We start from the raw sequence: 27,713 nt of genomic DNA on the forward strand, positions 1-27,713 counted from the left end.
CCTTGTTAAAACAGCTTCACTGGCTTCCAGTCTGTTTTCAGGCACAATTCAAAGTGCTGACTATGACCCATAAAGCCCTATATGGCTCCAGTCCAGGTTACCTGAAAGACCGTATCCTCCCTTATGAACCTGCCCATGTCCTGAGATCTTCTGGGGAGGCCCTTCTCTCAGTCCCACCACTGTCACGTTTCTGGGAAACCCAGGAGAAGGCCTTCTCGGTGGCTGCCCCACAGCTGTGGAACACCCTTCCCAGGGAGGCTAGGATGGCTCCCTCCTTGATGTGTTTCCGGAGGCAGACTAAAACATTATTGTTCCAGCAGGCTTTTGGGACATAGTTGGAACCTGGGGGTAAGCTGCTAAAATGCTGGTTTAAAATGCTGTTTTAATGTTTTAATGTAATTTTAATTGTATTGTCGTTTAATTTACATTTTAATTTTTGTATATTTTCACATGCTTTAATTGTATATGTTTTAATTTTTGTAAGCCACCTTGTGTCCCAGTACTGGGGAAAAGGCAGGGTATAAATAGAAGGAGAAGGAGAAGGAGAAGAAGAAGAAGCAGCAGCAGCTGTGCCTCCCACTAGGCTCAAATGGTATATTTGTAAATAAACACAAGTATTACGAAACACCAATAATCTTCTAGCAAAAGCAAAGTAAACCAAGCCTGGAACCAGGTAGGGATGCTGGAGAAATTTGAGACAGCTTAAAATGAGCTCAGATTTCTAAGAATCCGAGCTGCGGAATCCGTTGCAGAGCCACCCCCTCAGGCCCTGCGGAGTCTGTGGACTTTCGAATGATTTTTTTACTTTCCCAAAATTTACGCATATAAATCCGTAGAAAAATACGTACGTTTCTGCTGAGGAAACGTAGAATGGAATAGGGGACAATACACTAAATGTTACGTACTGGGGTAAATTATGTAAATACTTATGTAAATCCTTACATAAATACGTAATTATTTCCATATTTTTCCGCATGATGAAAAAAAATATTCGCATCCGTCTGTGAGAGGATGACAGAATGAAAGGCACCTGACAATCCGCAAAACACAGACGGAGCAGATTTTACACAGTCCATACATCCCTAGAACCAGGTCTGGCCCTCCTATGAAGCAGAGTGAATCCCTTTGCTCAGGCGATGGTGCAGGAGGAGCCATGAATGTACATGCCCCCTCCCCCACACACCAGGAGGGCCTGCCACCACCTCCAGCAGGTGCTGCAGAGACCCCCACCAATCCCACTGTGGCAAATATCACAGCAAGGAAGCGGATGGTAGGGCTCTCTGGAGCAGCCACCCATCCTCTGTTTTGCTCTGAGGGGATCTTCAGAGCAAAACAGGACAGGAAGTTAATCCCAGACACCCATCTTCTTGCTCCAGACCATTGTACAGGCGAGCTCCTGGGACATCCCTCCCACAATGCCCGGCTCTGAGGAATGACCCCTTCAGAAACAGGCATGTGGGCCCGGCTGGCTCTCTGAAGATCCATGCTGGCCACTTCCTCTAGCCGACGCAGCTCTTCAGAGGGCCCACAGTGGCAAGGGGTGGTGTGGGGTGCTGCTGACAACAACAGCAAGGGGTGTGTGTGACCATGATAGCAAGGGGGTGGGGAAGGGGCTGCATGGAAATGGTGTGGGTGTGCTCCCCCACTTGGAACTACTCACTGCTCTAAGAAGCACACATTATTTTGATGAGGGGGAAGGCATGAAGGCACTGACCACTGTTAATAAAGGGCGCAATTCTATGCATGTTCAGACAGAAAAAAAAGTCCTACAACTCCCAAGATGCCCCAGCCAGTATAGCTGGCTGGGGCATGGTGGGAATTGTAGGACTTTTTTCTGTCTGAACACGCATAGGATTGCACCCTAATTTTAGCATGAGCTACATGCATAAATATATGTGCTTCCTAGGGACTATCATATCAAAAAAGTAAATTACAACTTTGATTTTAGATTTGACTGGTATCATAGATGCCCAGTTGACTTGTATAGTGTTCATTCATTATGTTACTAATTAATTTTAGGAAAAGATGTGTTTCTACAAGTGGGAAATATTCTGTAGAGCATTCTGCACTCACCCCACATTCATGACAAGACATTTTAAAATAAGACAAAAAAGCAAGAGGTACTGAAGTATTTAAAAAGCTCCAACTGAATAATGTTGAAGAATAAAAGAAACAAAAAAGAAAAATAATAAAAGAGAGAGAGAGTTGGCAACGGTCAGATTTGGCTCCCATAAAATTTACAGCGCGGCAAGGCAAAATAAAACGAAGGCAGAGGGGAGGCAATAGGTAACTAACAAGGAACAAAAAGAGTGGCGTCTCCTACTTGCTGAGATCAACAAGCAAGCCAGACCGGGAAGCCTTTTTATAGAGGTCAGTGTGTATCACCTGACCCGCTCAGCCCTATAGGGGTGAAGATGCTTCCTTCGCAGAGCTGCAGTTCCCTCCTTTGGCCAGAGCTGAGTGGTGGCAGCACACAGGCATAATTCGCTCAGGTCTCCAGTTCAAGATTTACCATAGACTTGGGTTTTGACAAGGAGCTGGGAACAGGAGAATGAATAAACTTTAGCAATGTGGAATCAAGAACAATGTGGGCCAGGAGGTGGGTATTTGATCACTATAAGCAATGAGACAACTGGGAAAGGGGAGTGCTGTGCTATGATGCTTTATTTCTGTTTCTTGCATTCCAAATAATTTGCAAAATAAATCTCCCAGCACATTAAGGTTCCATCTGTGGAGCTAATAAACAGCTCTAATTTGTATTTGAAGTGCTCCCGACACATTTTACTTGCCAGATGTAACAAAAAGATTAGTCTTACTTGCTCCATTTTTCTTGAAGTAGAGCCTGTGCTCCCTAGGCAGCTGGGAATCCAAACACCCGGGAGCCAAATTTATATACGTAAGAGAGTTACATAAGTGCCTCTCCCTCCCTCTCTTACACACCCCTACCTGCCAGGCTGTTAAAACACTTACACATCTCACAGGCACATATGTAGGTGAGAAGAATAAAAGTTCCCTGTTTCTTAAATGTTCAGACGCAGATGAACTGGAATTAGTTAACAAATCTGACATCATTTTTCGAAGACTGAATAAGGAATATGGCTAATTTTCTAGCTATAAAAAGCAGTAATGGCATATGACGGGGCATTTATACCAGTTGTCTAAACAGGTCTAGTATTGTACTGAAACTGTTTTAGCTGTCTAAATTGTTTTAAATTTTGCATATTTAAATTTTTATGCTGTATTTTATTGTCGTATAAGTTGTTGTAAACTGCCCACAGAGCTTTGGCTATTGGGCGGTATAGAGATGATGATGATAATGCACTACACAAATGCATAGGCATGTGCAGCACATTTCATTAGGGTGTGCACCCAGGGACTTTTTTTTTTTTTTTAAGGCGAACAGTTATTCAATACTCAGTCATAAAGGACATTATTTTTATTCATCAAACAAACTACAGAAACTAAAAACTAACTAAACTTAAAAAAAAATTAACGACTACTTAAAAAATACAATCTTAAAAAATGAGACACAAAATACCCCCCCCAAATTGCGGCTGTTTTTATAGGTCAAAGATTTTTCTGGAATAGTAGTCGGAGGGGGAGCATTACAATACAATGGTAATGTGGTGGCGCAGTAGTGGGGACGCATGCTGCAAAGCAAACGTGGCTTCCTATACATTTCTACAGCATCTGTATTACGCAATTCGGCGCTTATTGCATAATATAACAATCCATACTTTAAACTAAAGGAGCGTATCATGCAATTAAATTAAAATGCAAATCCACTTGGGGGGGCATTAGGGTGTGCCTGGGCACATCCAGCACACCCTGTACGCACGCCTATGCACAAATGCATATCGATTTCATGCTAGTTTCTGTATACTAGTATACTGCACGATCAGGGTTCCAGGACTGGGGAAAAGCCGGTCTAAGCATGTAGCCAACTCTGCATGGACGGTGAGGGTGGGAGGAGTTTCCAGCCGCTTTTCAGATGCTTTGCCCCTTCATGTGAGTTAACATGTGAAGCGGGCTAGCGATGCAGCTACATCACAGTCAGGTTCTCAGAACTGCTAGTAAACCTTAATATATAAAAGATACAACCACTGAGGGGAGTAATAATCTCTCACTGAGAAGCTCCAGCATGATGGCTTTGTATACGTGCAGTGCAATGTTTTGGTATTTGCTTGGCATGAGCCTCTGCCTTGTCTAATATGCACTGTTGTTCTGGGAGAGGCTGGCTGAGCAAGGGCTTCACAGAAGCAGCAGGGCCCTGGCATTACTATGCCTGCTTTTAATGCAATGGAAGTTCATTGGCCTGTGCATCCTTCTGCATTACGCAAAGCTTGGAAACTCCAGATCTATCCAAGTGCCTTCCTGACTGCCAAGTTGCTACCCTAGTCAGGTGACTCAGGAGGGTACCTTTAAAATGCACAAACCAGAACAGGAGTGCACAACCTTTTTGTTCCCTGAGGGCCACATATGTGTACATACACGCACGCACTCACTGTTTAGGAGCAGAGAAGCTTGCTTTTAGGGTTCTCATCCTATCCTTTTTGTAACAAACACCCCTCACCTCCCCATCCATCTATTTCATTTCCAGTTATCCCATTTTATCTCATCCCATCCCTTTTTATAATGTACGCTCCCCCCAATCTACCCCATCTGTTTTTTATCTTTTGTATTTTCTATCATATATCTTTATTGATTGATTGATTGATCGCATTTATATCCTGCCTTTTTTCCTCTTGCAAGGAACCCAAGGTGGCTTACGTTATCCTCCTCCTCTCCATTTATCCTCACAACAACAACCCTGTGAGGTAGGTTGGGCTGAGAGTCTGTGACTGGCCCAAAGTCACCCAGTGAGCTTCCATGGCCAAGTGGTGACTAGAACCCTGATCTCCTGGATCCCAGTCCAACACTCTAGCCACTACACCACACTGGCTCTCGTTGTGTTGTGTTGTATTATAATGAACGCCCCACATCCCATCTATTTCTCTTATAATACAGAACACTCCTCGGTTTAAGTATTCTATCCCATAACGAATACCCACATCCCTTTGCATTTATTTTATTTTCTATTATCACACCTTTCATTTTATCCCTTTGTATAATGAACACTCTTCCCTCATCCCATCTCGCCTTATTTCCCCCCTCTATTTCTATTTCACCCCCCCTTCTTCTAAGCATCCACTCACTTTCGCTGTGCAAAGCAGCAATTTGTTGAGCCTCTTGACCACAGCCACTGCTGTTTGGCAGATAGCCTTCCAGGTGACACGCTGGGTGGGAGATGCTCCCAAGGGGCTCTACGGCTCCTGCCACAAAAGCCCCATTCCCAGAGTGTTCCTGGAAGTAAGCAGGAAGTAAGCAATCTCATGGCTGTTGTGGCGCCCTTTCGTTCTGCATACTTCTACCCACCTGTCCCTTGGAAGCATGGCGTTTGTAATGTTCAGGAAGCTCGCTTTACCTCATGGAAGAAGCCATTCCCCAAAGCCTATTGATCCCTTTGTTCTACCCCATTCAGAGTCTGCCCAAAGTCAATTACCCTTTGTTTGAAGTCTTTGTTTGAAAACCCCTTGTTTGACGTTTGAGTTTGGGGCCCCTGCAATCCTTTTCATCATGGACCCAGCATGGACAGACCCTCTGTCACGCAGCTCCAAGATCCACCCAAGGTTTGCTCAGCTTTCAGCCCATTCCTCATGATCCCACCTAGTTCTCTCCCTCTCCTACTTTGGCGCCTAACCCACCTTTCCTGGGTCAGAGTTTCTCTCACTCTCCCTTTTGCCCGAACCTCCTCCTTGCCTTATATGCCCTGATAGATCTGTTGCCTTGCATATCCAGATAGAGCTTCACCCTTGAGGAAACACCCATTATGAATTTCTGTTCAGCTTCCATTTGTGGTGCAGCCCAATTACATTCTGTGCTCAATCTTTCTGCCTAGGACACCCACAAACCTCCCTTTCCTGGGTACGTGCATGCAATCTTGACATCGTGAGCTATGCATCACAGGGCGTTGTGTCTAGGGATGCTGGAGAAATTCGAGATGGATTAAAATGAGCTCAGATTTCTAAGAATCGGGCCTGCGCAATCTACTGCGGAATGCCCCCTCAGGCTGTGTGGAGTCCGTGGACTTTGGGATGTTTTTTTTACTTTCTCAAAATTTACACATATAAATCCATAGAAAAATACGTTAAGTTTCTGCTGAGGAAATGTTGAATGGACTGGGGGACAAATACACTAAATGTTACATACTGAGGTAAATTATGTAAATAATTACGTAAATACTTACATAATTATTTACGTAATTATTTCCATATTTTTTCGCATGATGAAAAAAAAATATTCGCATCCATCTGTGGGCAGATGACGGAATGAAAGGTGCCTGACACTCTGCGAAACACAGACAGAGTGGATTTTAGGCAGTCCGTACATCCCTAGTTGTGTCACAAGTCATGACCTGCTGTCTCAAAGCCCAACACACACTACACATGCACATAGAGAGCTTCCCTTCCTTCCCTCCTTCCCCCAAGTTTCCTTGTCTCTCCCTTTGTTTGACATTTTCTTCAGATTAGTCAGGGTCCACGGAGAAACCTTGCCTCAGGGTTCTCCATTCTCCATTTTATCTTTACAACGAGATTCAGTGTAGCTCAAGGATCCCTCATAACAGCTTAGCCAATTGTTTGGTCTCCTCATCATTACCTTTTTTTGCTATTTCGAGGTAACCAAGATATCTGGACACCCAGGTTAAGAACGTAAGAAGATCCATGCTGGATCGGATCAAGGGTTCCTCTAGTCCAGCATTCTGTTCACACAGTGGCCAACTAGCTGTTGGCCAGGGGCCTACAAGCAGGACACGAGTGCAACAGCATCCTCCAACTCATGTTCCCCAGCAACTGGTGTATATAGGCTCACAGCCTCTGGTACTGGAGGTAGCACATAGCCATCAAGACTAGTAGCCATTGATAGCCTTTTCCTCTAGGAATTTGTCTAATCCCCTTTTAATGTCTTCCAAATTGGTGGCCATCACTACATCCTGTGGCAGTGAATTCCATAGTTTTAACCATGTGCTGTATGAAGAAGTCCTTCCTTTGATCTGTCCTGAATCTCCCACTGATCAGCTTCAGGCTATTGGGTGGTATAGAAATTAAATTAAATAAATAAATAAATAAATAAATTCATAGGATGACCCCTCTGGGTTCTAGTATATTGAGAGAGGACTAGGATACCTGCACTGAGCAGGGGGGTTGGACTTGATGGTCTTATAGGTCCCTTCCAACCCTACTGTTCTATGATTCTAGAAAGAGAAATGTCTCCCTATCAACATTCTCCACACCATGCATAATTTTGTACACCTCTATCATGTCTCCCCTTACCTTCCTTTTTTGAGGGTTGATGGCACCATTTTGAATTTGTGTCCAAAACTCTATAGACTGGAGAGTAGCCTGTGCCCGCTGTGAGTTTCCAAGTATCCATGAACAACCAGGCAGTGATTGGGTTCCCCTTACCCTGAAAAATGGTAAATATACCCATGGTGACTTTATTTCTTTCTCCTTCTCCTAAAATCACTCTGAATTTAGCCACTCTGCCCCTTGTGAGGCTGCCATTAAAATCTGAAGGAAAGCCTGTCACACACAGCCTCCCAAGCCCTGCCTCACCGTTTTCCTAGCACCACTCCTTACTTGATGAACCACAACTCCCTGTTGTTTCAGTCTCTTATTTCATGATCTCTGTCACAGGAATAGTTTGCCAGTCCAAGTTCTGGGGGTTGTTATACAAATCAAGAACCCTTCTTCTTTCTGTTAACATGTGTGGTAAAAAATAAACTTCTTTGATCCAACTATAATTACTCTTGAGTTAATTTCCCATTTTATTGAAGCGCAGTGTAGGATCTACCATGCAGGCACCATGCCACTGTACAAGATCCCTATATTGTGTATAATGTGAGTACACAAACACATGTGAACAAGGACATTTGATAACAGATCAGATCTCATATCAGAGGTGTTCCATCGCGTGTATTCTATCACAGTCCTGCCTCATACTCAGAACAATTCCCCTCAGCTGGGCCAATTTCACCTACTAAAGCACCGTCCCTCTGACCAAGGAAAGTGCCAGGTTATGTGCTCACTCCCAATTTCTCTCTTGCCAATCTTAATTAATTAATTTAAGGCACTCATATACTACTCTTCACAATAAGTGTGCCTGGCTGATTTCCAAGACATTAAAAAATATATATAGTAAGCCAAAACCAAGTGTAAATCCAGAATGCACTAAAAACACCTAAAAACAGCAGAATAAATGATAAAGTAGAACTACCAGTCTTTTTTAAAAAAGTATTTAAGGAGCAGTTAAAAAGCCTGGTAAAACAGAAAAGTGTTTGCTTGGTGCCTAAAAGATAACAGAGAAGGTACAAAGCATGCTTATTGGGGGAAGGAGGTTCCAAGAAATGGGGCACCAAAACTGAAAAAAAATCTCTGCCTAGCCACCACCCATTTCATCTCAGAAAGTGGCGTTACCCAGAGAAGGGCCTCAGGAGAAGATCTGAACATTCAAGGCAGGTTTATCCAAAAAGAGCTTCAGGTTCTTCTGGAAGAACCTAGAGTTACTACAGCCACCTTCCCCAACCTTATGCCTCCAGATATTTTGGAGTACAACTCCCATCAATCCTGACCACTGGCCATGCTGGCTGGGGCTGATGGGCACTGAAGCCCCAAACAGTTGGAGGACACCAGGTTGGAGAAGGCTGTACAAGAGATATAGGATCCTAACAGCCTCACTTAGAAAGGAAAAGGGGAGAATGTCTTTGGGGTTTGTTGCTATTATTAAACAATGAGAAGTCACAAACCCTTGCTGATCTACTGCAAATCATTCCAGGATGTACCAGTAGATCCCAATCTACATTCTGCCCTTTCCAGGTCTACTGTAAGTACATAAGAAGAGCCCTGCTGGATCAGACTAAGGGTCCATATAGTTCAGCATTCTGTTCACACAGTGGCCAACCAGCTGTTGACTGGAAACCCACAAGCAGGGCATAAATACTGTAATTGGCAGCAGCTCTCCAAAGACAGGCAGGAGTCTTTCCTTCCCACCTTGCTGCCCAAGATCTTTCATTGGGGAAGCCGGGAATTGAACCTGGGACCTTCAGTATCCAAAGCTACTGAAGGTACTCTACTACCAAGCCCTTCCACCCACCATCCAACAGACAGCATAATCAATGTCTAGCATGGTGTTGTTCCAGTTCAGATGAAAGGCACTTTCACTGAGCAGGGAGACGAAAGCTGTGACATGCAAGGGGAGCTGAGATGGCTCTGACAACTCCAAGAAGCATCACGGAAAGAGAGGCGCTAGAGTCAAAAACATTTGCTGACTGCAGCGGGGATGCCAATCACTGTCAAACTGCCAGCATCAACTATGCCTGCACAGTGGCTGCCCACCTGAAGGAGAGAAGCTGTGTGTTGTCCTGTCCTTCTAACTCCCTTCTCTTGCTTCTCCTATCTTTCAAATGGGGCTTGCGCAGGAGGGCTTAGTGGGCCGTGTCCAACTTCTCCAGGTCTGGGATCTGGCAATGCTGCTTGAGACAAAGGTCAAAGAGCTACAGCAATCCCTAAGCATAAATGCTTCCAGCTCTCTCTGAGGTTATGACAAAGGTGAAGACACAGTATTTCAGACTTCTGGCAACTGTTACACAAAGGGCCGATAACCTATACACCCTCAAATTAAAGGACATTACAATCGCTTTCTGCATTCAAAGGGCCCTGATCCAGCTCACCACTCTATCAGCCTCCCAAATAATTAGCACAAGTGCTCCTAATCTATACACACACACACACGCGCACACGCACGCGCGCACACACACACACAATCTATCCCTACCCAACCCATTGAAAATGCAGACACTATCCAAGATAAAACAACCCTCATATAGGTATCCAGCATGGTGTAGTGGTTAGAGTGTCAGACTTGGACTGGAGAGACCCGGGTTCTAGTCCCCTCTCTGCCATGAAGTTCACTGGGTGACTTTGGGCCAGTCACTAACTCTATGTGGGGCTCCACAAATAGAGGATTTTATATATATATCTGTGAACTGTATGCCAATCCCAGGAAAAAAAGATTTCTTGTACCTTTGCTGGGAGGAATGTCTGACAGAACTTTGGCTGAGCAGATGTATAAACTACTTGTACATACGGATCCTCATGTAACTAATCAAGTAGCCTTATTTGCAGCAGCTGCTAAAATGTAGAGAGAAAAGGGCCTAAAAACAGTTGCTGTAGATTGTGCACATGATGATCTCAGTGGTTTGCTCAACCTCTTTCTTCCTGTGGCTGTCTCTTTTGTTGTTGTGGCAAAATTGTAATAAATAAATAGGTCATCTGTTAAGTTGTTATGGCATCACAAGGTTTTTTCCTGTTTTCTGCAACAGACTAGCACAGCTGCCCTTCTGCAATCTGCATCTGAAAAGTGCAAATTGCCACTTAGCCTCAGTGTCTTAAATGTCGGGGCTTAGGCCTGCCGGAACAGAAGGCCCTCTCACCTAGAAACTCTGCTGCTCTCCATGTCCTCAAAGGAGTTCCCATTAGTATAGATGAGTTAAAGGCCTGTGACGTTTTCATAAGCAGGATGTTAGCGCACAGCTTGATGCAGATCTTTGCCCCATTGCCTCCCCCAAACTACCTGTATTTCTTTGGTTTCTTTGACATGCTCAAAGGTCTGGTTCGCACACCGATATGAAATAACCGGTGAAGGCTGGTGGCTCCAATGTCAGTGGGGTAATGAATCCGTTCTGGGTTTCAGTCAGAACTCTAAAGAAGCTACCCAAGGTGCTTCACACCTTGGATAGCTCCTTTAGAGTTCTGACTGGTTCTGACTGAAACCCGGAGACATTGGAGCTACCAGCCTCCACTGGAAATAACTTGATTTCTGTATGCTTAATGACTGACGGCTGAATGTTTGAACCGAACCCACGGAGGAACACTGTGCCTGAGGTGATACCAAAGTTCTGTCTGTAGCATTATATCTTTGTGGTGGGTCCATTCTCACATACAAGTCATCATTTGATAGCGCCCACCATAAGGCACCAGGGGAGGGGGGCTTCCAACGGTCAGGCTTGACCTTACCCCCGACCTCTTATCTCCACTCTCGTTCTGGTGTAAGATCAGCAGCAGGGCTGGACGAAGACATTTTGCTGCCTGAGGTGAAGGCCCAAATGGCACTCCCTCCGCATTCCTCATACAGAAGTTGACTGGACTGGCAGTTAACAGGATAGCATCCTCCACCACGTCTAGGGCAGGAGGTTAGAGTTTCGGGTCACCAGAACACGCTATGTGGCATATGCAGCTCCATCCGCCAAGAGATGGGAATGGCTGGACGGCTCAGGAGGAACAGCCAAGGGGCTGCTGCCTGCCGCAGTTGCCTGATTCTGCCTAATGGTAGGGCAGGCCCTGCTTGGCAGCGTGAGCGCTGTGATTCGAGGGCGCCATCTGGGCTTCCATAGCAACCTGCCTGAGCATTCCATCAGCTGACCCCAAAAGCCAGTCCCACCTGGCCCTATAAAGCCTCAGCGCTTCCTGCTCAGTCCAAGTAACCTTCCTCTGGTGTGTCAGCTCTGCCAAGCATAGGCTCTCTTGAACCACACACACATGCGTCTGGCCCAGTAAGACTCACAGCCTGCTCCTCCTGGGTCCTGGAACCTGACAGCTTGACACACATATCATGTGCTGAACATGCAATGTGTGAGCTGAGTTGGAGAGTAACAAACATGCTAAAAAAGATTACATGTTGGGAACTGATTGTGAGAGGCAGATAAAGAGACAGTGGTGTAGTGAACCCAGGGCTCACAGCTCCAGCACTTTTTTATTAGCAGGGACACTGATGTCATCGCTCTCTCACACACACACGCCTCAGGCTTCCCAGTTCCCTCTGAGCTTAGGTGAAAACCTTGGGGGGGGGGGGATAAATTTTCACAGCAATAATATATTGTTCCCTGTTGTAATGCCAAGTATTTGGGGGTGGCTTAGTCCTGAGTGGACAATTAAGACCCATTAGCTCTAGCAAAGACCTGCTCCTACTGAAGACGAAAATTGCTAGAACTGGATTGTTGAGATGGCCTGCCTGAATCTTTGGACTCTCCTTGGGGGGGTGGCTACGGGGACTGTCATGATGAATGCCTGCACTTCAAAATTTACCACCACACCACTGTAGATAGATGCCCTAAGGCTTGGCTCTAGCACTAAAAACCAGTTCTGAGGTGACATCCCAAACTGAACCTAGATCCCCCTAGATTTCCCCATTATTTTGCTTTTTCCCTGCCACCCTGCCCCACCTCCTTCCTGCCGCTCAATCAACCTCACATGAATAGCCACATTCAGCGCCAGTGGGGGCGAGTGGCGAGTGACATCTCAAGCGATCTCGGTCAAAACAACCTCCCCGAAGTACTGATGGAACCGTTGTCTTCTGCAACACATTCCCCAGATGGAAAGAGTCTTTATCTAAAGCACCCCCCTGATGCCGGCAGATGCTGGGTCCTTGCAACTAGGTCAGCCTGAACTGGAGCTCTTTCATGCTCTCGAAGGCTACAGATTGAAGAGAGAAAATTAAATCAGGCTCTTTGCTGCGAAAAGAAAAAAAATCGGGGAGCTGTCAGACACCAAGTGTTTTGCTTCTTGCTGCAAAAGGGATGATTTCACCTCTGGTTATGCCAAGAAATAACAACAAAATTTCAGCAGCAGCATAGGCCTGGTGGGTTAGGCAGGAAAAGAGCTACACAACACTCTCTTCTTTAAAAAGAGCTTTATAAGAGGAAGGAGCGAGGGGGCAGCGGAAGGAAACCTACTTGCTGTGAACAGTTTCATCTCCCTTCACTTCCCTGGCACATGTGGAAATATGATTTTTCTGAATCTTTTAAGCTTTCTAGATTGCCAGGTTCCATCAAACCTCCCAGGACGACAACTGCATTCAGGGTTTGGCAATACGCAAATTGACCGAAATTTAAAACCAAGGAATAAATCGATTAAAAATGAAAAGGCAGATGAGTGAAAACATCTTTAAGTGGCCGACAGCTCTAATAAGAAGAATACTTAGCATTTGTGGTTGAAGCTTATCACATATGCCCCAGCAATCTTACAACAACCTCATAATGTAGGCCAGGTTTATCATCCCTTTGTTACACATAGAACAGTGAGGTTAAATGTTCACACACACAAGGACAGGCAAGGTCGAGTCACTGTTTTCTCTATATGCCTCCCCACTGTAATTTAGAGGGTGCTCAGGAAGAAGAGAAACCCACCCCGTGCACACAGCTGATCCCAATGTTTTTAAAAAGATACTTGATGTGTTCATAGAAGCATGAGCATTCCCCTACTCTCTCACAGAGAGCGCGCCCCTCCTTTTTTGCCCTAGTCAATATTGACCTCTACCACTTTTTAAAGTCGCCAAATACTTTACAGTGTGCTCACATGACTACTAAGGCCAGGGCTGATTCCCATTTTTGCAGATGGAGAACCGAGGCTGAAAGAAAAAAATAATTTCCCCAAGCCCAGCTGTCTGTTTAAACACATCTTTGGGGGTCCAACAATAACACAGGGTCTCAATTATGACCTCTGAAGCCCCAAATGCCCTGGCATGATCGCAGATCCTTGGCCTGGCTTCCCATTTCCACTTGCATCTTGCCAGTCTCGAAACAGCTTCGCTGGCTCCCAGTCCATTTCCAAGCCCAATTCAAGGAGTTGCTTTTAAGTTTCAAAGCCCTCTAGCAGCCTTCTCCAAGCCGGTGCTCTCCAGATAGGTGCATTTATTTATTTCTTTATGACATTTATATCCCACCTTTTTTCCTCTGGCAAGGAACCCAAGGCAGCGTACATGGCCTTCCCCCTCTCCACTGTACCCTGTGAGGTGGGTTAGGCTGAGAGTCAGGGACTGGCCCAAAGCCAACCCATGAGCTTCAAGGCCAACAGGGGACTAGAACTAGGATCTCCCGAGTCCCAGTCCCACATGCTAACCACTGCGCCACACTGCTGGACTACAACCATCATCACCCCCAGTCAGAATGGCTAGGGATGATGGGGATTGTAGTCCAACACTTCTGGAGGGCACCAGATTGGAGAAAGCTATGATATAGCATTAGGATACCTGGAGGACCACCTGTGTTCACACGAACCTGCCCTGGTATTAAGATTCTCATCACAGGCCCTTCTGCAAGTCCCTGCACCATCTGAGGTGAGGCAGCCAGGAAGAGGCGGATGATCTGGCAACCTGGGATAGAGCCTTTTTTGCAGTGGTGACCTGCCTCAAACTCCCTCCACAAAGCTCACCTGACCCCTTATTCTTTATCATTTGACAACAGGTGAGGACTTCTTTAAAAATTCACCCAGGCTCTGGGGGTCTTATCATATTCATCTTTTCTGATACTCTATTGTTTCAATATTTTTTTAAACAGCATTGGGAGGTTGTATACTGAGACGTGGCCTATAGAATTACTTAAAACTTAATAACCCAAAAGGCCATGAGAGGTACAAGCCCACAAAACCTTTCTGGCCTGCCTGCCCTCAACAAACCAATTCAATTATTTATTATTTATTTATTGACATTTATATACCACCTTATTTGCTAAAAAGCCATCAAAGTGGTGTGAAACAATAAACAAACATTAACATAATAAAAGCAAGAACATTCAAGATAGTAAACATTAAAACATCTAGATAATTTGAGTGTCGGTGTGGTGTAGTGGTTAGAGCGTTGGACCAGGGCTCAGGAGATCTGGGTTCTAGTACCCACTCGAACATGGAAGCTCACTGAGTGGCTTTGGGCCAGGCACAGACTCTCAGCCCACCCCACCTCACAGGGTTATTGTTGTGAGGCTAAAATGGAGAGGAGGGGGAAGATCATGTATGCCATCTTAGGCTCATTGGAGATAAATGTAACAAATAAAGAAATCATTCAGAAGGTTAAAAGAAGGCTCGATATGTCTTCACTATCTTTCTAAAAGCCAGAAGGCAGGCAGAGCAATCATAGTTTTGAGGGTGCGCATTCCACAGTTTGGGAGGGACGCAGAAGAAAGCTCTTTCACGTGGGCACGACAAACGGGCCTCTGCAGGTAAGTGTGCCCTGTCCTGCAGATCTTTATTCGGGCAGGTTCACAGCAAGACAGCCAGTCCCTTAGATGGCCAGGTCCTGACAGTATAGGCCTTGAAAGGTTAAAACCAACACCCTGAATGGAGCCCAGAAAGCAACTGGCAACCAGTGCAGGTCTTTCAAGGCAGGTGCAATATGGTTCTAACACCCAATACTCCTCACCCAGAGGTAGCCAGAAAAGTAGTTCTTATCAAGGCTGCTGTGAAGTTAGTTCCCATGCAGGGAATAAATTTGGGCTAACCTCGATTGTGTGAACAAAGCCTCAGCTGGGTCTTTGCCAGTGTCACTCCAGTCCGTGATAATTTCTATTTTTCAAAGGGCTTATGGGATAATTAGACAGGAGCCAAACAAGAGTATAAACAGAACATTAAGAGGACGTGAAAATAGCAGGGTGCATGCAGCCGCCTCGGAAATGGAGCAAGCAGCGTGGGTTTCCATTTGCATAAGCTATGCAAAGTGGACACAGCACGGCAAAGACAACCCCTTCCAGATACGTGAAATTTCAGCTGAGAGCCACTGCACGGCTGGGCAGAAGCATGCTTTGCGCTGCCATTTGTCAGATGTTCTAGGAGACGTTACCAAGGCTACATCAGAAGAAGAAGAAAACACGGATGTGTAGGCATGGTGCATTGCTAGCAAGGAGAGGGAGGATTCGTCTACTGCAGTGGGTCTCAAACGTCTTACCTTTAGGAGCACACAGAATCATAGAATAGTGGGGTTGGAAGGGGCCTACAAGGCCATCGAGTCCAACCCCCTGCTCAGTGCAGGAATCCAAGTCAGACCATCCCCGACAGATGGCTGTCCAGCCTCATCCTGAACGCCTCCAGTCTGGGAGAGCCCACCACCTCCCTAGGGAATTGGTTCCATCGTCACATTGCTCTTACAGTCAGGACGTTTTTCCTGATGTTCAGCTGGAATCCGGCTTCCTGTCACTTGAGCCCATTATTCCATGTCCTGCACTCTGGGACGATTGAAAAGAGATCCCGGCCTTCCTCTCTGTGACAACCTTTCAAGTACTGGAAGAGTGCTATCCTATCTCCCCTCAGTCTCCTCTTCTCAAGGCTGAACATCCCCAGTTCTTTCAGTCTCTCTTCATAGGGCTTTGTTTCCAGTCCCCTGATCATCTTTGTTGTCCTCCTCTGAACCCTCTCCAGCGTGTCTGCATCCTTCTTAAAGTGCACAGCCCGAACTGGACACAGTACTCCAGATGAGGCCTAGCCAGTGCTGAGTAGAGGGGAACTAGTACTTCCCAGGATTTGGAAGCTATGCTTCTATGAATGCAGCCCAAAAGAGCATTTGCCTTTTTTTGCAGCCACATCACATTGTTCGCTCATATTCAGCTTGTGATCAACAACAATTCCAAGATCCTTCTCGCTTGTAGTGTTGTTGAGCCACGTATCCCCCATCTTGTAACTCTGTATTTGGTTTCTTTTTCCTAGGTGCAGAACTTGGCATTTTCCCCTATTAAATGTCATTCTGTTGTTTTCTGCCCAGCGCTCCAGTCTAACAAGATCACTTTGAATTTTGAAAACTTTCCGCATTTCGCCTTTTTAAAAATGGCGAGTCAACTCTGATCATTCTATTATCTGCCCTGCTGTTTCTTTTCTTTTAGCGTTTAATTGTTAATGACTTGTCCTATTGTATTTTTGGAATGCTGCTACCCACTTTGAGAGAAGGTGGGGTGTAAATTATCCTAATAAATACTTGAATTATTATGTCTGCTGAGGAAATGAGCAGCAGAAGCTCCGATATCAGTGGGGCAGTGAATCTGCTCCAGGTTTCAGTCAGAACTCTAAAGGAGCTCTCCAAGCTGCTTGGCTTTGCACCTTGGAGAGCTCCTTTAGAGTTTTGACTGGTTCTGACCTGGAGCGGATTCACCAGCCCACCGACATCAGAGCCACCAGCCCCATTAGAAATGAGGCAAGGGAAGCCATAGCTCAGTGGAAGAACACACGCTTTGCCTGCAAAAGGTCCCAAGTTCAATCCCTGGCCTCTCCAGTTGAAAGGATTCGGTAGCAGATGATGTGAAACACCCTTCTCTCCCTGAGGGCCTGAGGAGCAGCTGCCAGTCCAAATAGGCAATACTGGGCCCAATGGAAAAATGGACCTGGTATAACGCCGCTAAGGGCCTCCTATGAAACACATCTGGAGGACACCAGCTTGGAGAAGGCTGCTGTAAAGACACAAAAATGGGGGAGGGGGTCAGTTGTCTTCCCCAGAGCCCAAGATGTTCTCTGTAGGTTATGTGGAAAACTGCAACCTACCATATGTAGCTGTTCCAAGGATGGATGATGGAACTGGGACTGTAAAACTTTCTCTCTTTGTGCATAGCTGAAGTCTTCTATAAATGTTAACTAAAAAAAAACTATTAATGCCACACAAAGGTGAGTTTGACCTTCGAGATCAAAGATAAGCCTCTCGTTTTAAATACACTATCACATCTGTAATATATAACACCCTTGTGGGTAGCAGAAATGCGCAGTTTTAAAGAACCCCCACAAAAAAGCGAGCGAGATTGTTTCTGTCACAAGTCAGTCTCACAGAGGAACTCCTCCTGCACACTCATTGGTTGCACAGAGGATACCCTTGGCTTTGTTTTGGCCAGGGTCGTCATAATAACAGGTTACACAGGAGGGGAGAGTAAACTTGGAGCGCTGGTATGGCAACTCTGATGCAGCTCTTAAGACACTCTGGATTTGCATCATGATTGTACCTATCTATTGCTGTGCATACTCAGCTAGGCGTTAAAGGCTGAATGCCATCACACAATCCATCACAGAGAAAGGATCTCCTTTTGTCAAATTGTACTCATTCTCTGAACCACTGCAGCCTTGCCTTGCTTCTCCCTCCACCATCATCACTTACTCCTGCAACTGTCTTGTCTATCTCTTTTAGGTTTCAGCCACTCCTGTCCTGTCTACCTATTTTTGGTTACAGCCAGGAGCAAACGTAAATTTAAATCCAGTGGGAAGCCCCTAATACACTCCAATACAGGAGTAATCGGGTCTTCAAAAGCTGCCAGCAATGCAGGGAAGCAGAGAGTGCCTCTTTCGAAAGGGCACCGTACTACGTCTCATGCCGGGATGCAGTGCACAGCGCTAGAGTCAAACTAGACTTTGACATTCTACGCATGCATACCAGTTACATGCACATTTTTGATATGTAAGTGGAAGCCACCGAAGCAGGGAGGGCAGAGAGCGAGCAGCATTGAAAACAGCAGGGATGGAAAGGGAACGTAACCCTTCCCTGACCTGCCATGGCCCTGAGGAAAATGCCCCCCACCCTGCCCCAAGCTGCTATTTGTAACAGGAATGTGTTTGTGGTGCCAATAGATGCTTTCCTCCCAATGCAAACAGCAGCTTGGGGCGAGACAGTTTTCACAGGGATCATGGCAGGAGGAAGGGCTAAACTCCTTCCCAGTCTCCTGCGGTCTTGGTGCTATTTGCGTAACAAAAATGCACGCCCACAGCATTCACACACATAATGTCACCTCTGATTTGGCTCTCAGTGCCATGGGTTGGAGGAAAAGGTTGCTATGGACACATACACATGCGTGCATGGACCACATCCACTCCTCTCCTCTTCCTCCTCTCCAAAACACCATCACCAGGCAGTGGGGACAAGAGGGAAGCAGGAAGTGAGAACCTAGAAATTACTGGCTACCAAGCCTGGCCAAAATGTGGGAACCCCTGGTTATGGGCAGGGCCCACATGATGCCCTCATCCTGTACAATGCTTTGCACACTATTGGCACAAGTGGGCATATGAAGCTGCCTTATTACAAGTCAAACCGTGGGTCCCCACTCTGAACGGTAGGAGTTCTCTAAGGGGCTCTGGCCAGAACTACAGGCTATGGTTGATACGAAACCAGTGACCCCATAACTTTCCTCTCCCTCCCCTGTGCTGCTGATTCTACTGCACGTTTCACCACCCCTGTGCAGGTGAGGAAAGCTGAAGTGCAAAGACATCATGTCAGACGTCTTGTTGTCTTAGGGTTTTAAAGGGAAAGAGGAGAAGTGGATGTGAGGCCTCTCCTTCCCCTTGCAGCGGCACCACGTTGCTCAGGCTTACGGCAAAAGTATGTTATGGTCCTGCTACCTGAAATCATTTGACTGGAGAGAAAAATGCCAGAAGCTGTCAGGGCCTGGCCCCAGTGCTGTAGTGGACTCCATTGTTTACAGTCAGAATCTAAGAAGCTCATCTGTGCAACCTGATTTTGCTAGCAATAAGACAGACAAGTTTAATTATGGTCACAGACCAACCACTGACAATACAAAATATGAAAACAAGCTGACAAATGCATATATAAGCTGCAAAATATACATACAACAGCAGATTCAAACCAGAACTAACTTCAATGACAGTATCTATCAGCATCAGCTAATACAAAATTGTAATGAGGTTTAACCACCTGATTCCTAACAGAACCTGCCTTGGCACAACATTTTGCCACCTTCAGAGTACTTTCCTTGGTAGAGTCTGAGAGAAGAAGGGAGGAGTGAAACTTATCAGATCTACCTGGAAAGTTTATTAAAATTAGAGCAATATAATGGGAGTGAATATCCTTATAATATAAGCAGCATAATAGGATATGTTCATCTGTTTCAACCATGCTCAATTGGCAGGGGCAAACGTGTTGAGAATGAGGGATTCAAAAGCATCTCCCTTCCAAAAAAGCTGATGGCTTGCTACCAATAAAACATCTCAGTGTTTCTGGCATTTTGTGCTCGCTGGCCAGAATGTGTTTGTGCCAAAAGGTGGGCACAGGATGCAAGCCACCTTATATCAAGTCATACCACTGGTCAGTCAGAACCAGTCAGAACTCTCAAGGAGCTATCCAAGGTGCAAACCAGTGAGAGTTCTGCCTGAAACCCAGAGCGGATTCACCACCCTACTGACATCGGTGCCACCAGCCTCCACTGGTACTGTCAACACCAGAGGTGTAGAACCTCATGCCCCAGGGCATAATCCAGCACCCTGGGTTCCCAATCTGGGGTTCTCCAGAAGGCCGTTACCCCTTCTTCATGCCCCCATTCCTCCAATCTCCGATTGTTTGATGGTTTCCTGGCTTTTGCACAGTTTCTCCCCCCCCCCCGCCCCCATTATAAAAGGTTGGAATGCCTCTCCTGAAGCTTAGATATTGGCAGTAAGAGTTTTAAGCTAAAATAAGCTGGGCTTTTTGGTCTTTGGGCCTGGCCCCCTTTTGCCTTTGGCCCCACTCACCACTGGAATGCACTCCCCCCGCCCTGCCACCCCAATAGCTTCTTCAAAATGGAATGTGCCCCCTCTGGCTAACGGAGGTTCTGCACTCCTGCTCTGCACAGACTGGCAGCAATTGACCAGGGTTTCAGACCAGGGTTCTTCCAACCCCTACTGGGAGATGCTAGGAATTGATCCCGAGGCCTCCTCCATGCAAAGCAGGTGCTCTACCACCGAGCCACAGCCATCTAGTAACTTCCAGGTTAGACTAGTGTAATGTGCTTCTACATGGGGCTGCCTTTGTAGTCAGTAAGAGAGCTGCATTGATCTATCTAGCCCAGTATTGTTGACACTGACTGGCAGCAACGGCTCTCCAGGGTTTCAGGCAGGAGCCTCTCCCAGCCCTACCTGGAGATGCCAGGAATGAAACCAGGCAAAGCATACTCGATCACCGAGCATCTGGCCCTCACATAAATGATAACAGAGACTGACCCTGGGGCTTTCTGTATGCAAAAAGGATTGCGCCTCGGATCTTAGGCTTACAGACCAGGTACTTTACTATACCTGGTCTATAGCTGAATTGGTCACATAGTTAAACAGTGGCAGAAAATTACAGATGTTTGGAGCTGTTGTTGTTCAGTCGTTAAGTCGTGTCCGAGTCTTCGTGACCCCATGGACCACAGCACACCAGGCACGTCTGTGTTGCAACTTGCCTTTAGAACCATTTTATTTTCCTGGCACAGCTTGTCAGGGTAAGCTAGGGCTCACCAGTTATTTGGCCACTCTGAGCAAGGTAGATTTTAACGTGGTTGTTGTAAGCTGTCTGCTTCTTTGTGATTGTTGTAAGCTGTTGAAAATTGCCTTAGCAATAAAATGGTGGAAAAACAGAATCCGAAAGTTTCAAAGGGTTTGTCAGGGTTTCTCTTATAACCTGGACCCCCTGAGCAACTCCTTAAGGATCTCTTGCCTCCTGAAGAGCCCCACCTTCCTTCTTTTACCTTCCCCTTTCTAATAATGTGGGGTTTAGGCTGTAGACATGGGGCGATTGACACTCTAGACACAGTGTTTAACCACAACAGTTTACTGGTAAATTAAAGCAAGCAAATCACAACTAAAGGTATTTACACAATAAAACTGAGTGATACAATAGGCCTTAAAAGAAAAAAAAAGTTGCAGAATGCAAGTTCCTTTATTTAGATTTCTCCAGACTGCTTATAGAATCATGGAATCATAGAATAGTAGGGTTGGAAGGGGGCTACAAGGCCATCGAGTCCAACCCCCTGCTCAGTGCAGGAATCCAAGTCAGAGCATCCCTGACAGATGGCTGTCCGATTCTGTAGCCAACTGTGGATCCACCGGATCGTTGTTTCATCTAGCCCACTTTGAGCTAGTTTGCTCATCAGGATATCATGGGGCACTTTGTCGAAAGCTTTGCTGAAGTCGAGGTATATGATGTCTACAGCATTCCCACGGTCTACAAGGGAGGTTACTTGATCAAAAAATGAGATCAGATTTGTCTGGCAGGACTTGTTTTTGACAAATCCATGTTGGCTTCGAGTAATCACGGCATTGTTGTCAAGGTGCTTCCAGATGGATTGCTTTATGATCTGCTCCAGAATTTTCCCAGGGATTGATGTCAGACTGACTGGTCTGTAGTTCCCAGGTTCCTCCTTTTTACCCTTTTTGAAGATAGGGACAACGTTAGCCCTCCTCCAGTCATCTGGCACTTCCCCCGTCCTCCATGATTTCTCTAAGAGAATAGACAGCGGTTCTGAGAGTTCTTCTGACAGTTCCTTTATGACTCTAGGGTGCAGTTCATCTGGCCCTGGAGATTTGAACTCATTCAAAGTAATTAGGTGTTCCTTGACCATATGCCTGTCGATCTCAAGCTGCAATCCTGCCCCTTCAGCCTGTACTTCGCCTTTGCCAGCGGGGTCATAGACCCTCTTTTGGGAGAAGACTGAGCCAAACTAGGAATTGAGCACTTCTGCCTTTTCTTTATCATCTGTTATCGTTTTGCCATCCTTATTTAATAGCTGAACCACCACTTCTTTCCTCTGCCTTTTACTATGCACGTAGCTGAAGAAAGCCTTTTTGTTGTTTTTAACATCCCTTGCTAACCTCAGCTCATTCTCAGCTTTAGCCTTCCTGACGCCATCCCTGCAATTCTGTGCTATCTGCCTGTACTCTTCCTTTGTTACTTGGCCTTCTTTCCACTTCCTATATGTGTCCTTTTTTGTTTTCAGGTCATCCTTTTTGTGAAGCCACATTGGCTTCTTCTGTTGTCTTCCACCTTTTCTTCTTGTTGGAATTGCTTGTGATTGTGCCTTGAGAATTTCCTTTTTTAAAAGCTCCCACCCATCTTGGACTCCTTTTCTCGCTAGCATCGCTTGCCATGGGACCTTACTGATCATTGTTCTGAGTTTATGAAAATCAGCTTTCCTAAAATCCAGGGTACGCGTTTGACTACACTCGGCTTTTGCTTCCCTTAGAACCAAGAACTCAAGTACAACATGGTCGCTTTCACCCAGAGTTCCTGTAACTGCTACTTTATCCACTAAGTCGTCTCTGTTGGTTAGGATCAAGTCAAGGATAGCCGATCCTCTAGTTCCTTCCTCTACTTTCTGTAGGAGGAAGTTATCCGCCACACAAGTCAGGAATTTCCTGGAGGGGCCATGTTTTGCAGAATTTGTCTCCCAACAAATATCGGGGAAATTGAAGTCCCCCATTACTACTACATCATGCTTCCTTAAAACATTGGCTATTTGCTTTTCAAAAGTTTCATCCTTGTCTTCTCCTTGATTGGGTGGCCGGTAGTAGACTCCGACCACCAGGTTCCTTTTATTCTTTGCTCCATTTATTTCAACCCAGATGCTCTCGATGGGGCTACCAAGCTCCTCCTCCTGTATTTCTGTGCAGAGATATGTATTTTTCACATACAGTGCAACCCCACCTCCCTTTCTGTTCCTCCTGTTCTTTTTGAACAAGTAATATACTTCCTTCTTCCTCTTCAAGCTCTGGTCTCCCCAGCTCTGCCTTTACTGGCTCCCTAGCTCTCTTTATATACTCTCCTCCCTCAAAACCAAAAGTACTGTTTCACACTTGAAGAAATGAAACTTAACTGGGGAATTGATACTGAAACTTAACCAGGGAAATGAAACTACTCCTCTGAGGGATACTCCCTCCCAACAAAAACTCCAGGCCTCTAAGCCTGACCTTTCTTTGCCTCTGTAGACCTCAAATCTTCACAGGGTTACATTGTGCAGCAGCAGCTAAGGCCTTCCAGGCAGGCTCTTAGCCACATCTAAACTGCAACTTAGCCGTTGACTCCTTTCTAAGCTGCTGTGATGTCACAGAATGCTCACAAAACATTCCAACAGCTCAGCATAAAGGTGACCACAACCGAATGTTAAGCAATAATATGGTTTCTGTGATGCTTTGTGCTGGTGGGGGGTGGGGGTGGCTGTGGACTCAGAAGCTAAAGAGACAGTGTGATCAAAGAAGAGGTACAGCACCTGCTATACTATGGATATTCTCAATTACCTTCCAACTAGAGAACAGAATTCCACCACTACCCTTGCGAAAAGAACTCCGGCTCCCGCCCAGCACAGTCACTCTATTATAAAGCAAGAGAACACCTTGCTTTTGGGTAGGCAAACAGCAGTCAGGGTTAATATAAAATCTGGGGTTCAGGGAATATAAGAAACCTAATTAAGGGAGCAAACCTCAGAGCGAGAAGACTCCAAGCTAATTCAGTCCTAGCCAGATTCCTCAATTGGACTACAACCTTTGTTCTGCGAAGCAGAACGGTCAAACCAGCTCATGATGGTTCACTTCTCTCAATGCATATGCACATGACATTTTATTTCTCCGTCATTACCGGTGTACCTGTCTCATACTGGCATATGTGACAATATTTGAACACCCAGCCCAGCCCTGCACGTTGAAGCATGCCTCTCCCAACTCTTTCCACCGCTTGGTTTCCATCTATTCCCAAGAGCTGACCAGAAGAATTTGCCGCCTCTCCCTAACGACCCACGCGCAAGCCATTCGGGACGACGCAGCCGATAACAAGCATGCGGGCTTGTGCTATTGATCGGCCTTCGCCTTTACTGAACGTCGAGCGACCAAGACACGCTGGGGCACTCCTGCGCACATAACTGTTGCCCTGTCATTTGGCTCCAGCAGGGAAAACAGAGCAACAAAGGAGAAGGAGAGGTTACCTTATCCCTCTTCTTCTGACCGCCTTACCAGAGCACAGGCACCCTGATATCTGATCTTAGTGCAGGCCAGCTGGTCACCTTACCAAGCCTATTCTTGATTCCCATTCATGCCCGCTCCGATTCCAAATGCAATCCCTGATCTTCCCTTGCATGCATGCGTTTGTTCTCTTCCCTGCTCCCACCCCACACGAAGGCAACCCCAGAGCGAATGCTGAGTCACTTATGACAGTGTCAAGTACGTTAACAGCCCCTCACTGCAAAGTGGTCCTCAGAGGAGGTTTGCAAGCCATGCGGCTGTAGAAAATCCCTCCTGCCCCTACTAGCTGTTCATGTTGCCTGTTTCCATTTCTCTTTAACCTTCAGGGCAAAGAGTCTCACAGCATTACTCCTGTGGGAAGCACACATTTAAACATCAGCACCGCAAAGCACATTAGCTCATCAGATAGGGTAACATTTCCCACTGCCAGCAAAAGGTGGTTCTTGGAGCAGAACAAAATCAAATAAATGCCTACAAAGAGCCCGGAGCGCTGAACTGAGCCGTAATAACACTTAGAGTGCCATCCTATGTGCGTTTAGACTGAAAGAAGTCCTACAGTGTGTGTTTAGACCTACAAAAGTCCTACATGGCTGGCTGCAGAATGCTGGGAGTTGTAGGACTTTTTTTCTGCCTAAACATGCACAGCTGGCTGGACATGCAGGGAGTTGTAGGACATTTTCCTATTTAAATATGCATGGCTGGCTGGGGCATGCAGGGCCTTTAGACAGAAAAAAGTCCTACAAACATGCATAGGATTGTGCCCAAGGGGTTAGCATCATCATCCACCATCACTACATCGCCTTCAACAGGCATGGTGGATCCTAAGCAGAACGATCCCTGGCCCCGAAAGCTTACACTTAGGGTTGCCAGCTTCTCTTTTCTTTTCACCAGCTGTTGCTTTTATGCCTTTAAGCGTGCAATCCTACCCATGTTAGGCAGAAAAAAGTCCTAAACTCCAGCATTCCCCAGCTGGCTGGGAGTTGTAGGACTTTTTTCTGTCTAAACATGGGTAGGATTGCACCTGAAGCTGCTTTGATCTGCAGACATTAGCAGGTGATGATAATGCTTATTTCCATCCCCTGAAGAGCTTTTCCTGCTGATCTCTGCAGATCAGGCTGCTTTTACAAGGCACAGGTGAGGATTCCCCGCCCCCCCTAGTCAGCTGGCAACCCATACTTACAATTTACATTTTGATGGAGGAAAGATGAAGAGTGAAGCAGGAGGGGGAAGGGAGGGGAGGGGAAGCAGATGCATGAGATGACTATAACCCAAATGCAGTTAGGTATACTTAGGCCTTTTGGGGGGTGTACAGGAGGGGAGAACTTAACGATATAGTAATACTCTGAGTGTTTGAAGCACGTTACATGATCTCAGAAATCTGTGTCAGCCCTGTATGACAGGCCAGAATAATTACCGCCACGTTAGAGGCGCGGGCATGAGGCCAAGAGCGGGCAGTCGGCCTAAGGCAACGGATGTGTTTGTGGCCAAAGGGAGGTACGACCCAGGCACCACCTGGCTCATGGCGCAGGCCCATAACCACCACGCTAACGCTGTGCGGGCTTTCGGCTCATCGTCCGCCGGACCAACACTGGGCCAAGTTGACTGGGTCGGGGAAGGGCTGGAGGGCGGCTTCCTCTCTTGAATGAAAGTGGTTCCGTTCCCCGATTCCAGCTCTTAGCGATACAGACACCGGCAGACGCCGCCCTCGCCCGCCAGGAAGACGGGGAGCTGCGAGGACACCGCCGGGGCTGCCCCCCCCCATGTCCCCCCTGCAAAGGTCGCATCTCTTTTCGCCCACAGGGGCTTGATCCGGAGGGACCAACGGCCACGAGCCAGGTCAGCGGAGCACCGCCAGCTGCGGGCGCGGCGGCGAGCTGCTGCCCAGAAACGCACATCGAATTGCCGGGCGGGCGGGCTGCAAGCCCGGCAGGGCGGCACAGGAGCGAGAGGGAGCCGCGGCGAGGGCAAGCGGCGTGCGCCCGGCATGCGCCCGGCCTCGCTCGCTCGCCCGCCGGAGGGGAAGCCTTGCGGCTGGCTGTCAGTCAAGGCACCTGCGCTAAACCCGCCCCTTCGCATCACTTTCACTTCTGCAAATTATCTGAGCCCGAGCCCGAGCCCGGGCCCGGCCGGGGGGGGGGGGCGAGAGGCCAGCGCCCCCGTCTCTCCCCAGCCCAGCCCCCGAACCTGCCGCTCGCCCGTTCTTCCCTCCGCGGGCTTGGCTGAGACTAACCGGGGGAGGGGAGCTTAAAACGACCCCCCCCCGCAACGCACGAGCCTCCGGCGCCCCAGCGGAGACCTCGCGTCCCTCCGCCACGCTGTCTGCGGGCGGGCCCGCCAGCAGCATGAGCAGCCCCCCGCACTTCGCTGCCCCCCCCCGCTCACCAGGTAGGCGCCCACCGTGCCCTGGGCCAGCATGAGGGCGCACTCGGACACCAGGAAGATCCGGATGCTGGAGGAGCAGGCGCCCTTCTTTTTCCTCTTCCTGGCGCGCTGCGCCTCGTCCTCCTGCAGCTCGCCGCCGCCGTCGCCCTCGCCGCCCCCCGCGCCTTCTCCTCCCGGGGAGCCGCGGCGCTTGGTGCCCTGCATCCTCCTCCTCGGCGGGCCCCGATCGCCCCGTCCGCCTCGCCAGGAGCTGCCCAGGCGCCGCAGCAGCCGCGGGGCGGCGGCTCCCGGCCGGGGTCAATCAAGCGCGCAGCGCCGGCGCTGGCCGGCGCGCGCCTCGCCACCCGCCGCCGCCAGCGCTGCCATGGCCGGCCGCCGCCTCGCTCCTTCCTCGCTCCCCGCGCCCGCTCTGCCTGCTGGCGCCCGCCTTCCTCCTCGCGCGCTCTCCTCCCTCGCGCCGAAGGGCTGGCGGCGGCGCTGCTGCTGGGCCCACCCCGCCCCTCTCGCGGCCGCCTCCCGCTGCTGGGCTGGAGCCAAGCGCGGAGAGCGGCGCTCCCCCAGGGGCGGGCGGGAGGCGTCCCCCCCGGCGGGGAGGGTGTGGGTGCCGCGCCGCTTCTCGCGGGGAGAGGGGCCCGAGCGGGCGCGGTCGTCGAGGGAGCGCGCAGGCAGGAGCGGCCGGAGCCGAGGTGGAGGGCGCCGGGGGGCTCCCGGGCCGCAGCGGAGCGGGGCTGGTCCCTGGCGCGGGGAAAG

General features: G+C 47.8%; 1 protein-coding gene across 2 annotated transcripts in view; it reads right to left on the bottom strand.

Annotated features, from left to right (window-relative positions):
- SLCO3A1 (solute carrier organic anion transporter family member 3A1) overlaps nt 1-27,417 on the bottom strand; it is a 163,460-nt gene extending 136,043 nt beyond the window's left edge. The window contains exon 1 of one of the 2 annotated variants that reach the window (XM_084817438.1): nt 26,964-27,417. In XM_084817438.1, the coding sequence (XP_084673564.1) occupies nt 26,964-27,167 (204 nt within the window). In that variant the 5' untranslated portion in view covers nt 27,168-27,417. Of the gene's footprint in view, nt 1-9,431; nt 20,202-26,963 lie in introns of those variants that run through there. The other variant, XM_084817439.1, reaches the window with a different exon arrangement.
- Between the last annotated feature and the right edge of the window lie 296 nt (nt 27,418-27,713).

This window comes from Heloderma suspectum, chromosome 11 (assembly GCF_057233095.1).
Source record: "Heloderma suspectum isolate Gila_16-S chromosome 11, 16-S_ref, whole genome shotgun sequence".
NCBI lineage: Eukaryota > Metazoa > Chordata > Lepidosauria > Squamata > Helodermatidae > Heloderma > Heloderma suspectum.